The sequence below is a fragment of the Eupeodes corollae genome, chromosome 2, assembly GCF_945859685.1.
Source record: "Eupeodes corollae chromosome 2, idEupCoro1.1, whole genome shotgun sequence".
In the NCBI taxonomy this organism is placed as follows: Eukaryota; Metazoa; Arthropoda; class Insecta; order Diptera; family Syrphidae; genus Eupeodes; species Eupeodes corollae.
In genome coordinates, this window is record NC_079148.1 from 152,379,627 (window position 1) to 152,401,749 (window position 22,123).

General features: G+C 33.8%; 2 protein-coding genes across 2 annotated transcripts; both read left to right on the plus strand.

Moving 5' to 3' along the window:
- Positions 1 to 13,564: 13,564 nt before the first annotated feature.
- Positions 13,565 to 14,906, plus strand: LOC129948197 (uncharacterized). Its single transcript, XM_056059080.1, has 3 exons — positions 13,565 to 13,702; positions 13,799 to 14,088; positions 14,362 to 14,906. The coding sequence occupies exons 1-3, from the start codon at positions 13,688 to 13,690 to the stop codon at positions 14,852 to 14,854; spliced, it is 798 nt and encodes a 265-aa protein (XP_055915055.1). The 5' UTR covers positions 13,565 to 13,687; the 3' UTR covers positions 14,855 to 14,906.
- A 4,422-nt stretch (positions 14,907 to 19,328) lies between these two features.
- Positions 19,329 to 22,123, plus strand: LOC129947564 (uncharacterized). The gene is made up of 5 exons (XM_056058174.1): positions 19,329 to 19,468; positions 19,535 to 20,216; positions 20,283 to 20,939; positions 20,998 to 21,127; positions 21,180 to 22,123. Exons 2-5 carry the CDS (start codon positions 19,539 to 19,541, stop codon positions 21,839 to 21,841), a joined length of 2,127 nt encoding a protein of 708 aa, XP_055914149.1. The 5' UTR covers positions 19,329 to 19,468; positions 19,535 to 19,538; the 3' UTR covers positions 21,842 to 22,123.

Consider the following 22,123-nt stretch of genomic DNA (forward strand, 5'->3'; position numbering starts at 1 on the left):
TAGGGAAGGACTTAAGAGGAGATACCGGTGCACATTAGTCCTTAAGTTCTGAACATCAAAATGGGAGGGAAAAACAGGGTTGACCAAAGCATTCCACTTTCTCGATGTGCGATTTAAGAAAGAATCTCTATACTTGACAGTACGCCCGAAATTAAGCTCAAGGTTAAACTGATGAGCATTCCTGAAAGTGCAAGTATTACGGCCGAATCGTTAAAGTGGTGGAATGCAACTGGCTAATTCGACAGAACATTGTTTGTTAAAATATCGATAGAACAACGAAAGGCATGATACCTACCTTGCGGATGTGTTTTAACAATGTAAATGTTGGCATTATAGTTCTATCGCCTATCATTTTTAAAGCCCTTTTTTATTCTATCCAAGAGATTTAAACTTGTTTTAAATCCTGACCAGATATGCGAATTATATTCAAGCTTTGGACGGATGAAGACTTTGTAAATTACAGCCAAATCAGAAGGGGTGACAAATTTCTTGCACCGTGCGTCGGAGAAACCCTAAGCACCTGGCATGATTTTTGGCAATATCAAATATATGGCCATTCCATTAAAAGTGATCTCCAATACACATACCGAGTACTAACAGTTAATTAGTTTCCTGAATACAAGTGCCACTCATAGATAGTGGCATCGGGGGTGGGTTACACTTTAACGACAGGAGGCAGCATTGAGTTTTAGAAGCATTAAATTCTACACGGTTTTTGACTACCCATTGGACAATACTGTCAAGATCAGAACTTAATGAGCTTATCATACGCTGCAGTTGAAGTTCCACATCCGAAGGACAAGGATGTGAATCAGCGAAACAGTTTAATGGATTAGAAGTGGTAGATATAAGATCATTTATGAATATGAGTAAGAGAATCGGAGACAAAACGGAGCCCTGGGTCACACCAGCCTTTATTTTGTGGATATCAGATTTGCATTGAACGGTTGGAAAGGTAATTTCTAATTCACGAAGAAGAGATTCATCAATATCAAATGCACGCATTTTCGATAAGAGAGCTTGGTGCCAAACGCTATCAAATGCTTTTGAAATATCAAGTGCAATAATCTTACTTTTCCCAAAACGATGTAAGGATTTGTTCAACTGTTCGGTGAGATGAACCATAAGATCACCAGTGGACCTATATTTCTTGAGCTGATAATTAATCAGCGTTTCCATGACCTTGGAAAAAAAGGGACGTGAGTACTGTTGGACAATAGTTAAAGGGAGATGAGGATTCGCGTTTTTTAGGGAGAGGCTGGACAAATGCTATTTTCCTTCCGCTCGAAAAAAGACCTGTAGAGTAGGAAAAATGAAAAAATTAACGCAGTGGTTTTGCCAGTCGAAGAAAAAGTTTTCGGAACAATTGGGAAATACTATCTGGAACGTTTAATTGTGGTGTTATGTGAAATCGCTTGTCTACCATGATAAGCTCGAGATGATTGACGACTTGGAAGGGAATATTCGCCCTGTAATTAATGACAATTACTCCCAATTATTGCAAAAATGTGGTTCTCTCCAATAGAATTTATTGGAGCCAGCTGTGGCAGTTACTAACCCTAATCTTATAAAAAGAGGCTGAGATGCGACCCACACTGATAACTTCCCATCCCGTCTGTCGATTTGTCCTGCTTACTATTTTTTGTAGATTTTATTTTTTATGAAAAAACGGACTGTTGGATTTTTATATAGAAATTACTGAATATCGAAAACAATATAAAATAAGTTTGAAGCCAATATTTTGAAAAGCTATTTGAGTCGAAAGTAAATTTTTACTAAGTTTTAGTATTGTTTTTTTTTTTAGAGTTTTATTTTTTGTAAGAAAACTGTCAGTTCGATTTTTTTTAATTTTACTGAATGTTGCCAACAATATTTTTTGAAAGATAAAAGTAAATTGAAGCCAATATCTTATAGTTTTGAAAAGATATTTGAGTCGAAAATCAATTTTTACCAACTTTTATTAATTTTTTTTATTTTTTTATTTTTGTAAAAAAAACTGTCAATTCGATTTTTCTCAAAATTTTATCAGATGTCAAATACATTATTCTTCATTGCAAAGAATTGTTTTGGAGTAAAATCATATTTTAGTCGTAAAATTTTGGTGGTGACAAATTTTTGGTTCAGTTTTTTTGATTTATAAAAAAACCGTTAAATGGATTTTTTTTTCAAAAAATATACTTCTTAGATATTATGTTTCAATATGTTATATAAAATTTAATTCAAGCCTCTACCGTTTTTGGTTCATAAGATATTTAGGGTTAACCAAAATGTTCACCTTTTTTCAAACTGCTATGGTAAAAAAAACCACCCACGCAATTTTCTTGAGAGCCATTTCTGCATCTTTCTGTCTTATTATCTGTATAACAAAATTTATTTGAAATCAATATCTCTTTTGATTCTTGAGCTATGGACGACGAAAAAAACGTCGCTAACGTACGGACGTACGAACGTCCGTACACACGCAGGCACAGACATCTTTCTAAAAATCTTTTATTTCGACTCTAGGGACCTTGAAACGTCGAGAAATGCCAAAATTTTCAATTTGACAAATCGGACCCATTACAATAACTTCCTATGGGAAGTTAATGTGGTTAAATTCTCGTCAATAACATTAATTTATATGCGTTTTATTCCTTCATGTTTAAAAAAAAACTAACATTAGGAGTTAATTTTTGATGTTGGTTTCAAATCAGGAATTGCATAAATTTAAGAAATACATGTTTTAACATTATTTTCAATATTTTTCGAAAACATGTTCTGTTAAATTTACACATCCCCTTAAATCTTTGGGGTATATTCATAGTCATATTTTTAACTCAAATCTATTTGAACTGCAATCTAAATTAAACATCTAGGTTAGACACAGCAGTTTTGTTTAGTTAGAAACAGGTTTAATCTATATTCTGCTACAATTCTAGTACAATTTCACTTAAACCTATTCAAAATGATTTGTAGAAAAGGAATACAAAAAATTGCGTCAGCTGGAAAGCCAAAATCTTTGAAATCCTTTAAAATATTCTGTTTGGCGTCAGTTGAGAAATTGTTTGTATGTCGTGCTGGTGCTGTTAAGACTCAAAAGCACAGAGGAATTGGCAAACCTTTCATTGAATTTCGATCTTCAGTATTTAGAAGGTCAATCATAAACTTCACAGTTTTTTTCTATCTCTTTAAAATGGGTTTAAATTGTCTATTAAAACCATTAACTAAAATTTAATTTATAGCAAAGTCAAAATCTAAACTTATCAAAGAACTTTGAATGTGGCCATTTATATATTTTTATTATTTTAAAATCTCAAAAGATTTTGTAATCGGATTCGAACTTAAACTATTAAAAATCTTTCTAATTTAATTTTTGGATCATACATTGTCCAAAGCTTAGTTTGAATGTTGTCGAAAAGAATACATTTGAAAGATTATTCTAAATTTTGTGTACTTCTTAAAGAAAACATTTGTAGTGTTAAGGACTTCAAAAATATTGGTTTTTAGATGGACTTGGAGACGATATATGTATGTATGTATTTTTAAATGAGAGATTTTATTGGTGCTTCTAGATTCAATTCTAAATTAAAAAAACCTAAAAGCAGTTTTTCTAATTTATCTGTAATCAAAAGAACTCTCAGTTTTTGGAATTCACATAGCTTTGGGAATACCAATAGAAAATGCCATACATGTTAAATATTTTTATTATAAATGTCAACTTATAAAGACGAAGACGTTTAAAGTCTAACAATATTCATTGAGCAAAAAAAAAATATTCAAATCAATACAAATTATTTATAACTACCATGTAACTTAATGAGTGGCTTCACTTCTAAAGGTTTCCAATTACGAAGAGAAATCACGCATAAATTATATAATCAGTTAAATGCCTTATAAGTATCCATAAGTGCATATTCCTATGCTTTTGTACATTATAAGAGGGAAACAAATAATTTGTCTTCTTCATCTTCACAATATTCAAGAGCCTCATTAATTGCAATGAATTTTGTCATTAAGACAATCGAATAAAATAACAACAAAAAAGAATTGAGAGAAGTTAATAATGTCTGGCTGATTTGATAAATGAGGCAGCATTTCCGTGGTTACATACCTAAACCTAACTAACTTATGGTTTAAATGACTCAAGAAGTGCATCAGGCTTTAAGTAACGCATTTTTGGTATTACAAAAAAAATGTAAGCCATGAAAGGTTTTTTTTATTGTGATTCGCTTAAAAAAGGTGGCCCGATTGTTAATCAAAGAAAAAGAGAACATCTATAGGAACTTCAATTTGATACACAAAAGAAACACAAGGAAGCCCTTTCTCGAGACATTAGTTTTTAGTCTTTTAAATAGCTTTCAATTTGCTACAAAATTATAAAAAAAAGTATAACACCCGTTAAAAAATTAGACTGCAGAGTAAATCAAATGTCACTTTTGACAGTTCTTCCTTTTTAAAGTGTCAAAAAATAACTCCGACTCCATCTGCAACTCGTTCAACGAATTAAGTAATCTGAATTACTGTTTATTCCTTCAATATCAATTTTAAATACGAGTACATACTAAATATATTTTTGGTAATTTGTTAACAGTTTTTTTTATCTAAAAATCAAAAAACAGAACAGTTTGTTTGCGTAAGCTGTCAGACAGACCTTTTAATTCCGGAAAACTAAATATAAAATGGCGTCTTCGCTTAAAACAAATTTTGCAATGACTTTTGTTTCTTGAAGTAAAAATGGAAAACCTTAAAAAAAGTAGACGAAGGCAGACTTTATTTAAAAATTACATCGGGCATTAACTCGAAATGAAGACCTATTCTGTTTTAAGCTTCGAATATGACATTTTTGAAAACTTCTTTTAATTAATCAACTTTTTAAAAGTTTAAAACATTCAACATTTCTCATGTCATTCTCAATAACCATAACATCCATTTTTATACTTTAAATGTACATCGGGTGCTATAAAGTCTAAAAATATGACTGATTCGACCATGGAACTTGAAACGCCATTTAATTTCAGTCCATCAAAATACTCAATGAATTTTTCAACAAAAGATAACCTTTTAAAAGTGAACCATCGGCATAAGGCATAAATTCCCCAGCTGTTCATTAACCCACATTAATGTGTACCACCTCCTGACTACCGGGCCTCCTACCCAAAAGCCAACTCCAGATGCATCTTTTGTAGTCTACTACAAAGGCTCATTACAGCAGCAACTTCTTGGGTCACCATCAAAAGTTCATGTTCATTTGCTCATAGTCAAACATTTTCTATTGACTTCAGCTTGTTGAGATGGTTAGTGTTATTTTGACTCCCATGAGTCTTGAGATTTATTTGGCGGCAACTTGTAAATATTTTAATTACCCACGTTGTATTTTTAGACAATCCATTCATTAAAATTGAAATTGAAATCGCCTCCATGACGATGGAACATCAATATATTGTTCATTATGATTGTTCGTTGTACTCGAACCTCCTTAGGCTAAACCCAAATGGAGATAAATTAAAATCTTTTGAATTTTCGATTGATTGCATTTTATGTGCACAAATCGAATTTATTGCATCTTTGTATATGTTCGTTTTTTTTGTGCTTTTTGCAAATAATGCCCCCAGAGCGGTGTCGATTGAATAGGTTTTGAATTAACGAAGCCAGTATAAGAAATATGACAAGACAGCTGGACATTGTAGAAGATTTATGGGAACTTTTCATGTTGATGTTATAATGTTATGGCTCTCGCCAACGGCAAGACAAAAAGCTAAGCTATACGGATCTAAGGTTTTTGAGTATTTGACATTCAAGCAATAGATATAGGGTTGGTTTCTGTTGACAAGACACAATAATAAATTAACTCAAATCAACTAACAACATATCTTTAGGTTAGAGTTCCATATGGGCATAGGACACATTATAACGTAGTACTTTTTTTCAAGAAAGTAAGGTAGTGCGAATAGCATTAATATACCACTGACTATTTATTTTCAGTATGACAGATGACAGGCTGGGAGTTATTACTATTATTATTAAGGGTCTGTTGATAAAATTTTAAAGTGTCTATTGCTTGATTCCAAATATTCCAAAAATTTAAGTTTTATTCAAATCCATAGTTTTTATCACCAGAGAGAGTCACAATTATGACCAGGGTTGCCCTGTCATACACTATCTAGATAGCCCAATTTAATAATATTTGTAGCCTACACATAGAGCTGAAAGAGTAACCTAAATAAAAGTCCAATATTATTAAAGACAAATCTGTTAGAAGCATCAATTAAAATATATCTTTATTTTAAAAAACAAGTAAAAATTAATCTGACTTGATGTGTTCATAATGGATGCTTCTTTATGAAGCGTAGTTTTCAATCTGGCATTACTTTTTTCGAAGTTCGTGTTTCTGACATTTCATAATGGTTGGTGGAATAATTGGTCCGCACATTTTTTTAAACTATACTGGCCAGAACATTGCAGTCAATGATGATTGCTATTGAGCTATGATAACTGACTTTTTCCTTCATTACCGGAACAACCACGGCATGCAGGAGCTGTGGTTTCAACATGACAAGTGCGACGTAACATTTCACATAACTTGTAACGCAATTGGTTCACATTGCGAACCCCACAACTGTCCTCCAAGATCGTGCTATTTAATGCCAGTTGCTTGACTATTTTCTGTGGATGTATGTGAAGTTGCTAGTCTACTCCGAAACCCAAAATAAAAAAATTGACTACTCGGAAAAGGAAACAACAATTGAGGGAAAAGTCGTCAAAATTGGACATTAAGATTAGAGTACGTTCGGTTCAGCCGTAGACGTAATGTGCCAGAAACCATTTATAATTTATAATATCAGAAGATTTAATATCGAATAACGTAATTTTCATATCAAATTAAGAAAATCATCTATACCCGAGTTTTGTTTGAAAATCTATCAATAGTATAGTTCGATTTTACACGAATAACAAAAATAATACCCACAGTATGAATACTACCGATAAAAGTTAAAGTAGAATCTTACTACGAATGGGTTTTTGACATTTATACGAGTCTCGAATGTATGTTATGTGATTTCGTTCTCAAATGTTGGTACGATTGATATTGTTTTTGTATCTCGATGGCTGTGTTCGTAGTTCTGCATTTGGTGTTTCCACCACACAAGAAGATTAAAAAATGATTAATGGCTGAATCACAAACATGCTTCAGCTTCAACTTCATCTGCGTTACGGTGAGCCTGCTTCGAGGTTGCAAATATTTTGTTTCTTGACATTTTTACAGCTGTTGAGCTGTCAGACAAAGCAAATGTTCAGCAAATTTGAACTAGAGCTTCCTTTTGGAGTCACATTACGTTACATTACGTTCTTTTCCTTACGATTGTCAAACGAAACGTGAGGTCGAAGCTCCATTGTGATAGCATGCATTGAATTCCTATGGCTGAACTCGTAAACGTCAGGTGAAGCCGAAGCTGAAGCGTGTTTGTGATTCAGCCAGAAATTTGACAGCACTTTCTAACACGCAAATGGTGTTTCGATGTTTGTAATGAAATACAAGTGAGATAGTTTGATTTGTGTTAAACACTGAAGAAATGAATAGTTCAGCAGCCTTTAAGAATATGCATCCTACTCCATGTGCATTTTTTTTTTGATTTGATTAAACTAAACCTATATTTTTTGTACACGAACATGCAAATAAACAGAACATAAGGCTTTATCTGTAAAACCAACTTCTTCACACAGGTTTTTCTTCAGAAATTTTGACTAGACTCCGATCCCCGACCGGATTCAAGCTAGCTTCAACACCACATGTTAATGTAGTAGTCTACGAACAAACCCCTACTTGAAGCAATTCTTAAATGAACTTTTTTTATACAATCTCAACTTCCAGATGTTTTCTTAACATTTTTTCTTGAAAATTGTCCATTTTATAAGATTAGTTAGTTTTTTTTTTGCTGAAGTTAATTTTAACTTTTGATTTTCACAAAACTTCTTGTATTTGTGTTTTTTTTTTATTATTATTCTGACAGATCTTCTTTCAGTTGTACCAATTTTAAAATACAAAAATCTGGCTACTTTCGATGCTTTTATTGGGGATTTTGTACTACACTATTTATAAAAAAAATACCCTTAACTTTTCATATGTCATAAATAGCGAATCAAAGAAACGAAGGAAAACTATAAATTGTAAATCAGAAATATTTTTAATTAAAATAATAAAATACGTTATGGATTACATTACATGACAGATGACAACGTCACCTTATGTTTAGGTATAGCTTCGAGTTTATGATAGCAATCTTAAAGTTAAAAGCGAATCAAGCCTTCACCAAAGTCGGAAGTTGAGAAAAAAAATCAATATTCTTCATATGATATATTTTAAGTTTCTTTCGAGTGATTGTAACAAGTGCCTTCAGATTTACTTCAGATAAGAGACAAACCAAATCGAAGATCTTATCTCTTATACCTCATGAAGTTTATCTAAGCTATTTTTCACCTAATTCTTCAAAAGACAAAAAGACTTCTATATCAAATAGATTCAGCAGACTTGTATAAGATAGAGGTACAACAACTGCAAGACACGACTGGAGACTGAGGACTAGAGGACTAGAGGACTGACCATTGCGATTTACTCTTTCAATATCTAACTTCGGGATGAAATAATCAAAAGTCGTGCATGGGGCTGATATTTTAGCTGCTGTGACTGCTTCCATGAAATACTCGTACACAACCTCAACCAAAACAACAACAACTACGATGACTTAAATATAAAATCAAATTAAAAAAAATAAAAAAGAAGAAATATTTAAATCTGGTCCACTTTTCTGGAGCAACTTTTAATTGAATTATGTGCATTTCTATGTGCACCTATAAAATGTTGCAATCATTTCGGTTTGCAATTCGAAAGTGGTATCTTTCGCGCATGTTGAATGTGTGGTGTCTTAAGTTTCGTCCGTCACGTCGCGTCGGGTCTCTCTTTGGTAGGTATGTATGTACATTTATAGAAGATATCACATCAGAGTGCAGAGCTCAAATAATAGTCCACACATCACACACTCAGCTCAGGCTTAAAAAATATCAGTCTCAGCCCCAGTAAAGCCGCCAATACAAGTTTTTGAATTCCCAAATTGCATGCTATTTGAGGTAATCGCCTGCGTTGCCATTAGATAAAGAATCTTGTCAACGACTGGGTGTTGGCCATTTTTTCCAATGCTTCGCAGTGATAGTAGTTTTGTAGGTTTTGCGTTTAAAATGTACTATATGTGCAAACTACGAACAAATTATGAAAGCAAAAATATCGGACGGAATATAAAGACTCGATGGATGGTAGAAAGGCTTAACGACGATGTCTGACGGTGGCGGCGCCATAAGGTACATGATTTAGGTAAAATATCGAACACACTTTTTAAGCCGGTTGTTTTTTCATACCTTCACATGTGCTTTAATTTGTTTTAAATCTCATGAATATGTTTTGTTAAATTTTGTGACACTTCATTTCCTTTTATGCTAATTTTGTACAATTACTTTTATAACTGTCTTATTACAGTTTTTTTAAAATAAATTATAAATATGATATTTCAATAAAAATATGACATTTTGGGGAAAGTAATAGCTATTATTAGTTTTTATTACTAAAACCAATTATTAGAACTTTTTTGACAGAAATCTGGCATTGAAAGCTTATAAGATTTAACCCAAATTGGTGAAACAATCAGATTAGTTGTTTGGCAAATTATGATTATGAATTCAAGAAAACGAATGTCTGCCAAGAAAATATAAAAATGTATTAATATAAATACAAATTATTGAATTAAACTTTTTTTCGCAAAGAAATTCTGATCAATATTGAATCAAGTCCAGGAAAATAACACTTAGAAAAAATTCCGACAAGGCTGAATTTCTTAGGGAGGTTGTTTTATTTGTCCTTAACACTCCCTTAAAATTACTATCATTTCGGATTTCAGTAAAAAATGTGAAGGGGGGAGGTGAAATTGAAGTCAAGTACACTGTTTCCACAAATTACTCAAAAACTGAAAGTTTATTTTTAAATAAATGAACATAGCTAGGCACACTTTATAGCTCATCTAATTCTACACAAAAAAGATACTGATACTTTTGTTCGTGAAGTTCACTGATTTGGAGAACAGTCGGAATATATTAGGTCTTTATTGCATTTAGTATTTCTACTCATAATTCATTCAAATATTTTACCGGATAGATCTCAATGATGGCAATAGCTGATAGATCGTTTATATCATTAAAGAAGAATTCTCCTAGGTAATTCTTGCGTTTTCGAGCTAGAGCAGGGCATGTGCAGAGAAGATGAAGAACCGTTTCTTCCTCTTCCTCGTCCATACAGCTTCTGCAAAAGTCATTTGAGAATACGCCTAGTCTCGTGGCGTGTTTTCCTATTAGACAGTGTCCGGTTATGACACCTATTATGGAGCTTATATGCGATCTGCTTAGAGAGAGCAAGCACCTAGAACGTTTTATATCCAGTGTTGGCCAGATGTTTTTTGTGGCTTGACACGTGGAGATGTTGTTCCACCTGGTGCCTGCCCTCCTCGCAGCGTCTTGCATTAGCAACAGTTTACAAGTAGCGATTGGTATGCCAGTACTTGCCAAACGTGGTAGGATGGGCTGTACTGTACCGTTCCTGGCGAGTTCATCTGCCTTACAGTTACCTGGAATGTCTCTATGACCCGGCACCCAGCAATATTAAACTGTTGCGCCATCTCCATTAGAGATGATCGACAGTTATGGACTGTTATAGAGTTTGTAGGGACAGAGTCCAGAGATTTGATAGCGGCCTGGCTGTCAGAGAAAATACGGATATCAGACGTGTTCTTTGAGCCAAGACAAGACTTCCTTAATCGGCAAAATTTCCGCCTGGAACACGCTACAATGATTGGGAAGGCGGAATGAGAGACTTAATTTCAGTCGTTCAGAGTACACACCTCCACCAACCCCTTCTTTGGTTTTTGAGCCATCTGTGTAAAAATGGATTGACTCATCCTCCAAGAATGTCCTATCCTCCCAAAAAGATCTGGTAGGTATAGAAATCTGGAAGTTTCTGTAGACATAGAATAGTAGAACATTCCCAAGAAAACCCATCGGCAGTAGCCAGATTTTTGTATTTAAAAATTGGTACAACTGAAAGAAGACCTCTCAGAATAATAATTAAAAAAAAAACACAAATACAAGAAAGTTCTGTGGAAGTAAAAAGTTAAAATTTACTTCAGAAAAAAAAGTAACTAAAACTAGTAAAGGGGGGTTTGTTCGTAGACTACTACATTCAAATGTGGTGTTGAAGCGAGCTTGAAACTCGCCTCAATTCTTTATATACCTGAATCGAGTTGAAATGATCTTAATTCAACTTGATTCTGGTCGAGGATCGGAGTCAAGTCGAAATTAAAATTTGTGAAGAAAAATCTGTGTGAAGGAGCTGGCTTTACAGATAATGCATTATGGTCTGCTGTTTTGCATGTTTATGTACAAAAGTTATAATTTAGTTTTAATCAAATGAAAAAAAATATGTGCACATGGAGTAGGTAGCATATTCTTATATGGTGCTGAACTATTCAATGCTTCATTGTTTAACACGAATCAGACTATCTCACTTCCACTTCATAAGAAACATCGAAACACCATTTTAAGAAAGTCCTGGGAAACTTGTGCGGTTTAAACACCAAAAACATTTGAACATTATTGAATCTAAACTGAGATAAACCTTTGGTGGACACATAGCAAACCTTAATTATCTTTTCTATTGTTTTCTCTCGCAAAATAAGCCCAGTTAGCCCATTTTCATAAAAAAAACTAAATATCATCAAGAGTAACAGATTGATTTGTTCCCCAATGAAAAACACATGATTTTTAATGAACAACTACTCAACGAACGCAACCTTCGAGATACAAATGCAATCAATCAATCGTACCAACATTTGAAAACGAAATCACATAAGATCCATTTAAGACTCGTATTAATGTCAAAAACCCATTAGTAGTAAGATTCTGCTTTAGCTTTTATCGGTAGTATTCATACTGCGGATATTGTTTTTGTTATTCATGTAAAATCCTACTATACTTTTGTTTGATTTTCCAACAAAACGCGGGTACTATCAGTGTCATTTTCTATATTTTTATTTCGTTAAGAGTTGTCAGAATAAAATTTAAAGGACGTGATATTATTATGACAGATAAAATTAAACGTTAGTCTAATTTCTACATGTTACTATTTTTGTAAAGAAATTAACAATAAGATCTATGCACCATTTATAAAAGGTGTCCTTGAAAGGTTTGAAACTTTGAAAATGAACGCAACAAAGATTTGTTTTTAAAGTGATATGAAATTTTCTTTATTTGAAAAATAATCTTCTGGCATTAAATTCCGTTCCTAGTAAGACCAAAAATCAAAGCAGGCTAAATAGTTTTTTTTTCAAAAATTTAAAATTCAAATACTCAAATATAGCAATATATGTACATTTTTATTAATTTTTTTCTAAAACATTGCTTCTTTTTTTTTTAAATATATATTTTTATATTGTCTAAAAGAGTGCTTATATTTTTTAATTTTGTCAGGATCTAAGAAACCAATTTAAATATTTAGTTTCTTTAAGTAATTCGCACAGCAAAAAGCACATTTAATCGTGGTAGAAAATTCGCTAATTCGCAATTAGAAAACTGCCTTAAACCATAATCCATAAGATATATGAACTTTAAACTTCGGTTCAACTTCATCGAATTAAACAGACGCGTTCAAATTGCTGAAGCAACTGACATTATATTGAACTGAAGTGATGCAACATGGACTTAATGGCTGCGTTCTATCTTGTGTTGGATAGGCTATCCTAAAAAAGGGCATTGAATAACTGTCAACAAATAAAAACTGGTTTCAAGTTGGAAAAATTATTGTTGAATGAATTTTTTGATGAATATTTTAATTATCCAGATAAAATATACATATTTGAAATTAATGTTCAGAGTCCTTTAAATGTGTTGAATCCACTGTTCTGTAAGATAACCACATCTCTGATAAAACAACAATTTTGGATAAGCTGTTCTTTTACACGTGCAAAACTACAAAAAATTATTCGAATACTCTATCTTTCCGAAATTGAACACAGCCAATAAATTATTTAATACGTAGATAAATCACACGTCAAGAACTTTTTTGAAATTGCCATTGACACCAACTTTAAAGTTAAGGCAAATAATTTAAAAACAAAACTCTGGGATATGTTTTGCACAAGTTCTTTTGCACTTGTGGTTATTTTTTCTTGAGAAGCCCGATCGAACATAAAACATGGCTATGAATCATCATTGACTTATTCATCAAAACTAATTTAAGCCTGCCTTGATTTGGTTCAGTTTCCTCAAACTACATTGTATACTCTATCCACAATATTCCACACAGATAGTGGCTCGCGATCATGATGGTCCAGGTTCATAAAGTTTTTGGTTTTTGTGGTTAACCTAGCCAACCGATATGATGATGTCGATGTCAGTGCGGTTTGTTACGGTTGCATAAATGCGTCACAGCGTGACAAAAATTGCTTCCTCCAGGGAAACATTTCAAACAATTATTATTATTAGGTATTCCATTTCAACTGGAGTCTATAAATATTCTGCAAATGACAGTTGTTTGAGTTAGTTAGCCTTCCTCCCAAAAACGAATAGTGCCGTCGTCGTATTCGTATACATTTTTCAATACAAAACTTGCATCGTCATGATTACACACCGAGTATGTTAACATGCATTTTTTAATTCGTGATTTAAATTAAAAATATTACAAAAAAAATGTAAACTTAACCAAAAATTCAATCTGCTAATTCCACAGTTAATGGCATTCGAAATCCTTAGTGCATTCCTCGTACTCCTCCTGCTCGTAGATAACCAACGACCGCTGATGGTCCAAGCATTTGGCTACTCGTATTCCAGATTTATTGGACCCGTTCGTGGACCAGAGAGGCAGATCATCGTTCACGATCGGTACGACGGCAGGGGACGTGTAGATTACGTGGCCAGACCAGAGTATCAGTTCGCGTATGGAGTCGAAGATGCCAAGACACGAGTGTTGCAAAATCGACGGGAGACCCGTAATGGCGATGCCGTAAAAGGTGTCTACAGGTAAATTGGGTAATCTGCTTGAGCTTCCATACTCGCATCTCGTTTGATGGCAGTACGTATTTGTTACGTATTTGTTTCGTATATTTTATTTTTGTGTTTGAATTTGATTTTCTCTGCACAAAACTCTTCATGGTGGTAATCGAAACGCGTGCCATTTGTTGTTCTTTTGGATCTCATTTCGTGTTTTGACGTACCTCTGCCTACCTAACTGTATACCTGTATACGCTCTTCGTCATTAATGTTAAAAAAATATGCGTGTCTGTTTTATTCCAGTGTGGTCGACCCTGATGGCTCCCTGCGAGTGGTTAAGTATACCGCGGACAATGTTAATGGATTCCAAGCTGAGGTCACCTCAAATGGAGTCTCGACAAATCATGGTCAAGACAATCCAGTAGTGGTTCATCCGGATCCGCAGCAATTAACCGATGATGATGGTGCCACCGGTGCTGCCGTTGTGAACGCCAAGGACGAGACTAAACCTCTTCAACCAAATCATCACATTCAAGTACAGCACCCAGAGAATTCACCACAGACGCCACCGCCGCGGTCTTATGAACGGGAAACGACAGGAGGAGTTAAAAAGATTCCAGCTAATGTTGAAGAAGTAAACAATGAATCTTCAGATTCAAGAGACGCCAGCGATTACCAAGAAGAAAATGATGATGATGATGTTGCTGATGGTGGGAGGTCATCAGAGAGCAGAAACGAGTCGAAGGAGAAAGATGACGACGACGATGATAGCAGTGAAGAGGTCGAAGATTATTAGCGTGAATCTTAAAGTTTTAGGTTAATAAACTCCGGAAATGCTATACAAATATACCTGATTTTAAATGAATAGATCATAAATCAAAAGAAAGAAAGGAAAAATGCAATTTAATCTTTGATAAACAAAAGAGTTGAGGTGCGAACTTTGAAAATACTATTCAAGTGTGTTTCCTTGTATTGATTTGTAGTGTAGTCTTGTATAACTTTTATTCTTAGCTCGGTCGGTGGAAACTTCAGAAACATTTCGAACAGATTTTGACATATTTGAATCCATTTTTCCCAAACAACTTTATATACAGATAAAAAATAAGCATTTCCGTCACTGGATTAACGTTCGGCTTTATTAGCAACCCATTGAAAGCTCATTATTCTTTCAACTCCCATTATGATCCATCAATAACACCATTGCTTACAAAAACTGTCAATACAATCGTTATAAAGAAAATCATGATCTACATATAATTATATATATATTTATATATTGTATATATAAATTGCTATTGTAGATGCTAGACGGAATATAAGAGGAACAACAGAAAGAGTCCAGTAGTATGCGGCCTTGCGGCACAGACGGACAGATAGACCGACTAGACTTTATACTATACCTCTATTCATATGAGACATACTGAAGTAAATCGCATTTGGCCACGGTTCAGTGAGTACGAATTGCGAGCATTAGAGTGCTTCTCACTTTTTGTTTGTTCCAAGCTTCAAGCCCCCATAGACAATATCAAATGGGTTCAACAACAGGAATAGAAAAGTGCCTTAGACTACGATAGCTTAAAGCGTGTGCTGTGAAAGGCATGTAATATGTACAAACATTCAAAAAGATGAACACTGTTTTGCACTATTTATTAGTAAAACAGCTGCGCGGTATAAAGTCCTCATGAAGTATGTGCTTCTACGTTTGGAGCAAGTCCGGCACGGAATCACGTAATAAAAAATATTTATTGAAATTAATTCGCAATATGACACAGAAAGATAAAGAAAAGGAGTACATAATAAGAGTATTTTGTTTAATGAAAATGGTAAAATTGCTTAAAATATTTGATGAGGTGATACAATCATAGCAAATGTGGAATTATTGTTTAGCTCTTAAAATTCTTATAATCGTGAATTTTAGGAAATGCCACAATTCAGATGAAGACGAACATTTTGACTTCGTAGAATCACTCTTTCAAACATTTGCTTTGAAGTGAAACCATGTTTATGTACTTTTTGAACAATTCTCAAAAAGAAATTGTTTAAGGCAGAGTTTTTTAATCCGCATCTGGGGTGGAATTTATTGATATGGTTTTTGATAAACGACAGCCAAAGTTAACTAATTTTATCCAATTTGCATTATCATTTTCTAAGGAATAAGAAGTTTCTGCTTCCAAACGCTTTAAGAAAATTTTCCTTTGATACCCTTTTTTCCTGTCAAAGAGAAGTTCTTATGATGGAAAAGAATGTCACCGTATGACAACCATTATTTTGACAGACGGAAAGGGTGATGATTATCACAATTTACTATCAAAAAAGCTTAGCTGATTTTACAACAACAAATGTCAAATCTCGAATCCGAATTTCAAGATCAATAATTGCCGATCAAAATATCTATAGAAAGAAAATCAACATATAGGATCAAATATCTTTGAGGAGATTCTTTTTGACGTTCAAAAATGAAAAAGGAATGATGCGGCTTAAGGAATAAATTTGAATGTTAATAACTCTCCTAAAATATAAAGGTTTCTGAAATAACCTATTTTCTCGTCTAATTTTTTGATAAACTTTATTTTTTCCATATTAATTTTTTCCAACCCAATTAATTTGACAACTCTTCCAACCTAGCAAATTATGTTATGCCAGAGGTCTGTTCTTTTTCAAACAATTGTTAGCTAAATATTGTTCTTATTTTAAAACAAATTGTTCAAGTGTCAACGTTATGAATTTTTGAAATTTGTTAGGATCATTTATGAACGACTTTTGTTAGAAATTATTGATCTGTCAAGCTATACCCATTTCAGAAATAAAAACAAAGACGATTTTAAAACTTAAGATCGCAAAATAAATAACGAACGAAAAATTGAAGCTGCTCTTATTTTCCTTGAGAATTTTAAGAAAAATTGATGAAATAAATAATTAAATATTTACTGAATCAAAAATATTTAATTTTTTAACAGGAGAATCAAGTGTAATGAGAAAAACATTAGTTTACAGCTTGACCTAAAATTCAGTTCTCATTTTCTCTCCAAACTAAAAAAAAACTGTGCTTACTTTGGCAGAAGGACGCTATGTAGAAAACACAATTGATCTTTTAGAAACTGTACAAAAAGCTCGAAATTGAGGAATATTACATCACAAACATGGCCAAAATCCTTATATTTTCAATAGCATTTTTATTTATGCACGGCACAAAATAAACACACAAAATACTTTTTATTATTTTTTTAACACTACCATTTTCGAAGTAAAAATACAGTTGTTGTCCTGCTTAATTCAATGTATTCATAGTTTTAAAGAGGTGGATGTTTTGAGACTATTTTGTTACAAAAAAAAACACAATTTAAAAAATGGTTTAATTTCTTTTAGCGGACACTAATATACGTATTTGTATTTATTTTCCAAATATCATTTTTGTCTGTCAAAATTTAAGAGAAATTTAGTTCCAACTATTCCTATTCGAAACAAAAACATAACATTTTATCCAGAGCTGCGTATGGCCCTCTTAAATGTTTTGCTTAATTTTATATTGACTATGTTTTCAAAAGAACTTTATTTGGAAGAAGAAGAAACTTAAGGTCGATCAGCAGAAAAAAATGTAATCGTTTGTAAATTAACTTTGACAGATCAATGCTTTAAAATGATGTCCAGAGCTGAGTTGTGCATTGTTACAAACGCTAGCTATAGGGTCCACCATTTAACGTTTTTTTTTCGTTTTTAGCTCAAGTCTGATTTGACAGATAATTAGTTTTATCCTTCCGCTGAACCAATATGGTTGTTTATACCCTTGAACAACAGTGAGAAATATTGCCTTCAATCGACTTAGAGAAGATACAGATTTTGGCAAAAAAATCATCTTTTCAGATGAAGCTCATTTTGATCTTGGCGGATATGTAAACAAGCAAAATTGTCTCATTTGGGGCACAGAAAACCCGCACCCATACATTGAAAAGCCGATACACCCAAAACGAGTCAATGTTTGATGCCAATTTTATTCCAGAGACATAATTGGGCTATTTTTCGAAAATGAGAAAGGAATGGCCGTTACAGTCGTTATCGGGCCATGTTGAATGATTTTTTGAAAAACTAAAAAGAAGGATATTGGCAACATTTGGTTTCAACAGGACTGCGCTACGTGCCACACAGCCGAAGCTACACTCGATGTTTTGCTATATGTTTATAAAAAAAGTTATTTCGCGGACCCTATATGTGACACTATAACAATGAATTTAGGAACGATGTGATGACGTACGAACGATAACTAGAAAGAGAAATGACTTTTCAGATCTATGAACGTGTCAAAATCAAAATCTTCAATTTGTGTCATTCGTGTTCTGTCAAGGAAATGGGATTTGCTACAATTTTCCGTCTCTCTTCAACAAACATCAGTTTTATATTTTGTGTCACCTTTTTTTCTTCAATCTAAAAACTTTTGTGAAGATCATATGTTGTGTGTATTTTATTGTTTTATTCGTGAAGTTCATTAAAGTATGGTTTACACGCTCGTGGTATCAGTATGTGTTTTTCTTTTTAAGCTTAAAGTAGACAACTGAGCTGTCAAGAGAGATAGCAGAGCGCTAGTTGTGTGTTTCTTTTTTCAATCAACAAAATGACAAAACTTATGAAGTAAAAAGCTGAGCGTAGTTGACTTCACATTGATTTGTGTTTTTTTTTAATCTTGACAATTAGTTTCTCTAGAGTTTTTTTTTTTCAAATAAGTCGGAGATCTCTGAATGAACTCTGCTTTAGGTGGCACAGGCAGGGATTAATTTCAATACCTCTAGCATCGCAAGACCGCAATACACATTAACCATAAAGTCACGGGTACTACTATACAGCCTTGCTGACTGATTTCTTGTTTCCAAAAATTGCAGATAAGAAATCTTTGAGCGTCATTGGCGCAGCACGACCAGATGTATTATAAAAGGATCTGACAAAAAATTGAACTAATTCAATTTACGACGTAATAAATGTCGTGGTAGACGTATGGCGGGAATAATATTTAACAAATAAATGTCAAAAATTTATTTTCAAAAATATTTCTGTCTTCTATAATTATTAAAATTTATCATAATTTCTTGAAAGATATCAATACATGGAAATGCTATTTTTGAAGTCTTTAAAAAAATAACAAAACACGCCTTATATATTTATTTTATGTCGAAAAAAAGAACGCCGTTCACGCATTCTCCTTTCTCAATAATCTGAACAGTCCTAATGTCAAACTTCAAATAAACAAAACACAACAGAAATACAAACAACGCGCAATTTTTCAAAAGTCAAACAAATCGTCTTCGATTTTGTGTATCGTTCTGATTTTGTGATTTTCCCACACAATATTTTATTATTGCGCTAAAATTCCTATACTTAACTTTTCCTTACTCTTTTATTAATGTGCTTCAGAGTTTTAATGGTAAGTACAGATCGTCTATTATAATTAAAAGTTTAAACAAATAACTAAACCATAAGTGCCAATTAGAAATATGTCTCAAAAAACTCGTAAAGAAAAATCCAGTCCAACGACTTCGTTAAAAAACATAACAAACACCAAAGCTCGAGGTTCCTTAAATTCCAAACAAAAGTGCGTCATTAAAATGCAAAAGATCGACATTGAAATTCTAAAAGCGGCAAATGATGCAAATGACAAGGACATCAAATCCACCACCAAACCGCTTAAACGCAAACCAAAGAGATCCGATGAAAATCTACCCTCGAGCAAAAAGAAACCTCCCGTTTCTGTTCAATCAGCTGCTCCCACAACAACAGAAACTCCAAAAACAACAAAAGCCTCCTCTTCGCCGTCGTCGTCGTTGGTAGAAGCCGCTCCAGCTGTTGTTCGTGATGAAGAACAATCCGTGGAAAATCAAATCAGAAAATATGAACAACTTCAAAAAGTCATCAGCAACAAATACGTCACCGTCGTGGATCGTTTAAATCTCAGCTATGTACCATTTTGCTGTGAAAATCTGGAGTTCTGTCAGAGGAAACATTATAAAAGAGCCCCATCGCCCAAGCTTCCAAGTGCCAATCAAATGAATCTCATAAGGAGCGCCCTCCAGCAGTCCAGATACAATGCCTTCATCAGTCTCGTGTGGGGCCTGTGCCTCAAGGACCAGTTCCCAGGGGACATTGTCCTAACAAATATCATCAAATTAATCCTTGTAAGTACAAAAAACAGTCTCTCCATACCAACATCTCTCATCCCTTCTAATGGTTTCCTCTTAAAGTCTTTAAATCCAGAACACCAACACAATTCCTTCCTGCAGAACATCATCGACCAGCTTCTTTGTCTGTTCGATGTTATTCTGAAGACATTCCCACCATGTTGGCTGGCGTTGCGAAAGAGCTACATCACATTCCTGCGAAACACAATGGAAATATCCCGTCTCTTCCCAGACAAACCGCTCAACGCGGAGAACACAATCTTCGAGGTGATTCTGATGTTGCTCGAGGACAATCTGGACGATGGGGAGAATATTAAACAAAATCGCAGTCTTAAGAAAAAGAGAGGTTCACTCAATACTTCCTCATCTTTGGCGTTGAACAATTACGACAATGAGTATTACAACATGCAGCACTGGGAGAAGAATGACAATGACGAGCAGACCTTTTCTGCTCTCTCCAAGGACACGCGTATCGAGCGAATAATGCAGGTGTTGCATTTTCTTGCCAAAATGCTGGAAATGGACATGGCCATGTGGATGCTGCGTTACCACAAGAATCCTGCTAAATATATTTACAATGCCTCGACACAACCGCTGGTTATAGAGCTCTTTGCGTTGTCCGAGTACAAGAGCTCGTCGGTGCTGGTCAAGAAAGTGATGTCACTGTTTTCGCTGTGCGTCGAGAAGGATCTCAATCAGAACTATCTCAGTATTATGGATGTAAGTTTGTTAGAGATGTCTTTTTCTTAATCGCGTATGATTAATTCTGTCCTCATAGCGTTTTATCTCACTTTTGGCAAATGTACAAAATTTGCGTGAAGTTGAAAACACGAATGCAGGCATTAAATACCCAATTGTCGGGCCAAGGACGTCTGCATTCACGATGGAACTTTACAAAACCGCCGAAGGTAATTTTAATAAACCAAATATCAAAAAAAAACTTACCCTGATCCATTCTAGTCAACATGAAGACGAGTGTTCGGACTTATTTGAGGCTTGTAAAAAATTTGAATTGCCCCTTCGTGCGATACGAGTACATTGACATCTTCCTAAAGCGTTTAAATCCTGCTGCTGGCAAAATGGGACCTCAGAAGATTTTCGAAAACTTTCGCAAAAATCGCTGGCTCGAGTGTGCTCTTGACGAGGAACGCCCCCTAGACGAATCGCTATCAAAGCTGAAATCAATTGTATATCGTCAAGACTATTTAAAGATTATCTTAGAGGCTCTGCGCAGCTACTGTGATTACTTTGCTCTCAAAGATTTCTTCCAAGAATTCGTAGGATCTACTCAAACCAAAGAAGACAACAATAACATCTTGAAAAAACAACAAAAATCCGACTCGAATCAAAGAAAACCCCAAAGCCAATATAATATTTCTTCGTTAAGGAAGAACATTGTAAAACTGGAAAAGAACTTGGATATGTCCGCAAAGATGCAAATGTCCAAAATTGATATTCCAACTCTAAATATAGCCGTCAATGCGGAATTGCTTTCCCAATATCGAAATGATTTGAAATATGTTACAAATTTGCATTCGTACATTTCTGCATTGCAACATGAACACGATGAGGATTTCTCGGAGATGATTGAGTTCTTGAAGGACTTTGCACTGCAATGCTGAGAAATTTATTTTGTTTAACGTATTTTTGGTAAACTTATTGCCGCATGTACAAAAGTTGTTTTTAGTCTTTTTTTTTGTTTTATAATAATTTCCCATGTGAAAATATATATTTTTTTGTTTCCTTGTCCAATAATTGGAGTTCCTTTTAAAAAAAAACAAAGCTTTGCTGAAGTGTACATTTATTTTTGTTCAGTTTTTATTTTTAAGTTGTATTTTTAGGAAACATAAATATCCATAAATATAAGAAAACGTACCTTGGTTCTCAAACAGAGGATACACAAA

Bases quoted from the DNA above. Each gene is read 5' to 3' on its own strand.
- LOC129948197 (XM_056059080.1), top strand. The intron at 14,089-14,361 runs GTAAATTGGGTA...GTTTTATTCCAG, and splicing joins GCCGTAAAAGGTGTCTACAG to TGTGGTCGACCCTGATGGCT.
- LOC129947564 (XM_056058174.1), top strand. From the start codon at position 19,539: ATGTCTCAAAAAACTCGTAAAGAAAAATCCAGTCCAACGACTTCGTTA. The intron at 20,217-20,282 runs GTAAGTACAAAA...TTCCTCTTAAAG, and splicing joins ATATCATCAAATTAATCCTT to TCTTTAAATCCAGAACACCA. The intron at 20,940-20,997 runs GTAAGTTTGTTA...CTGTCCTCATAG, and splicing joins ACTATCTCAGTATTATGGAT to CGTTTTATCTCACTTTTGGC.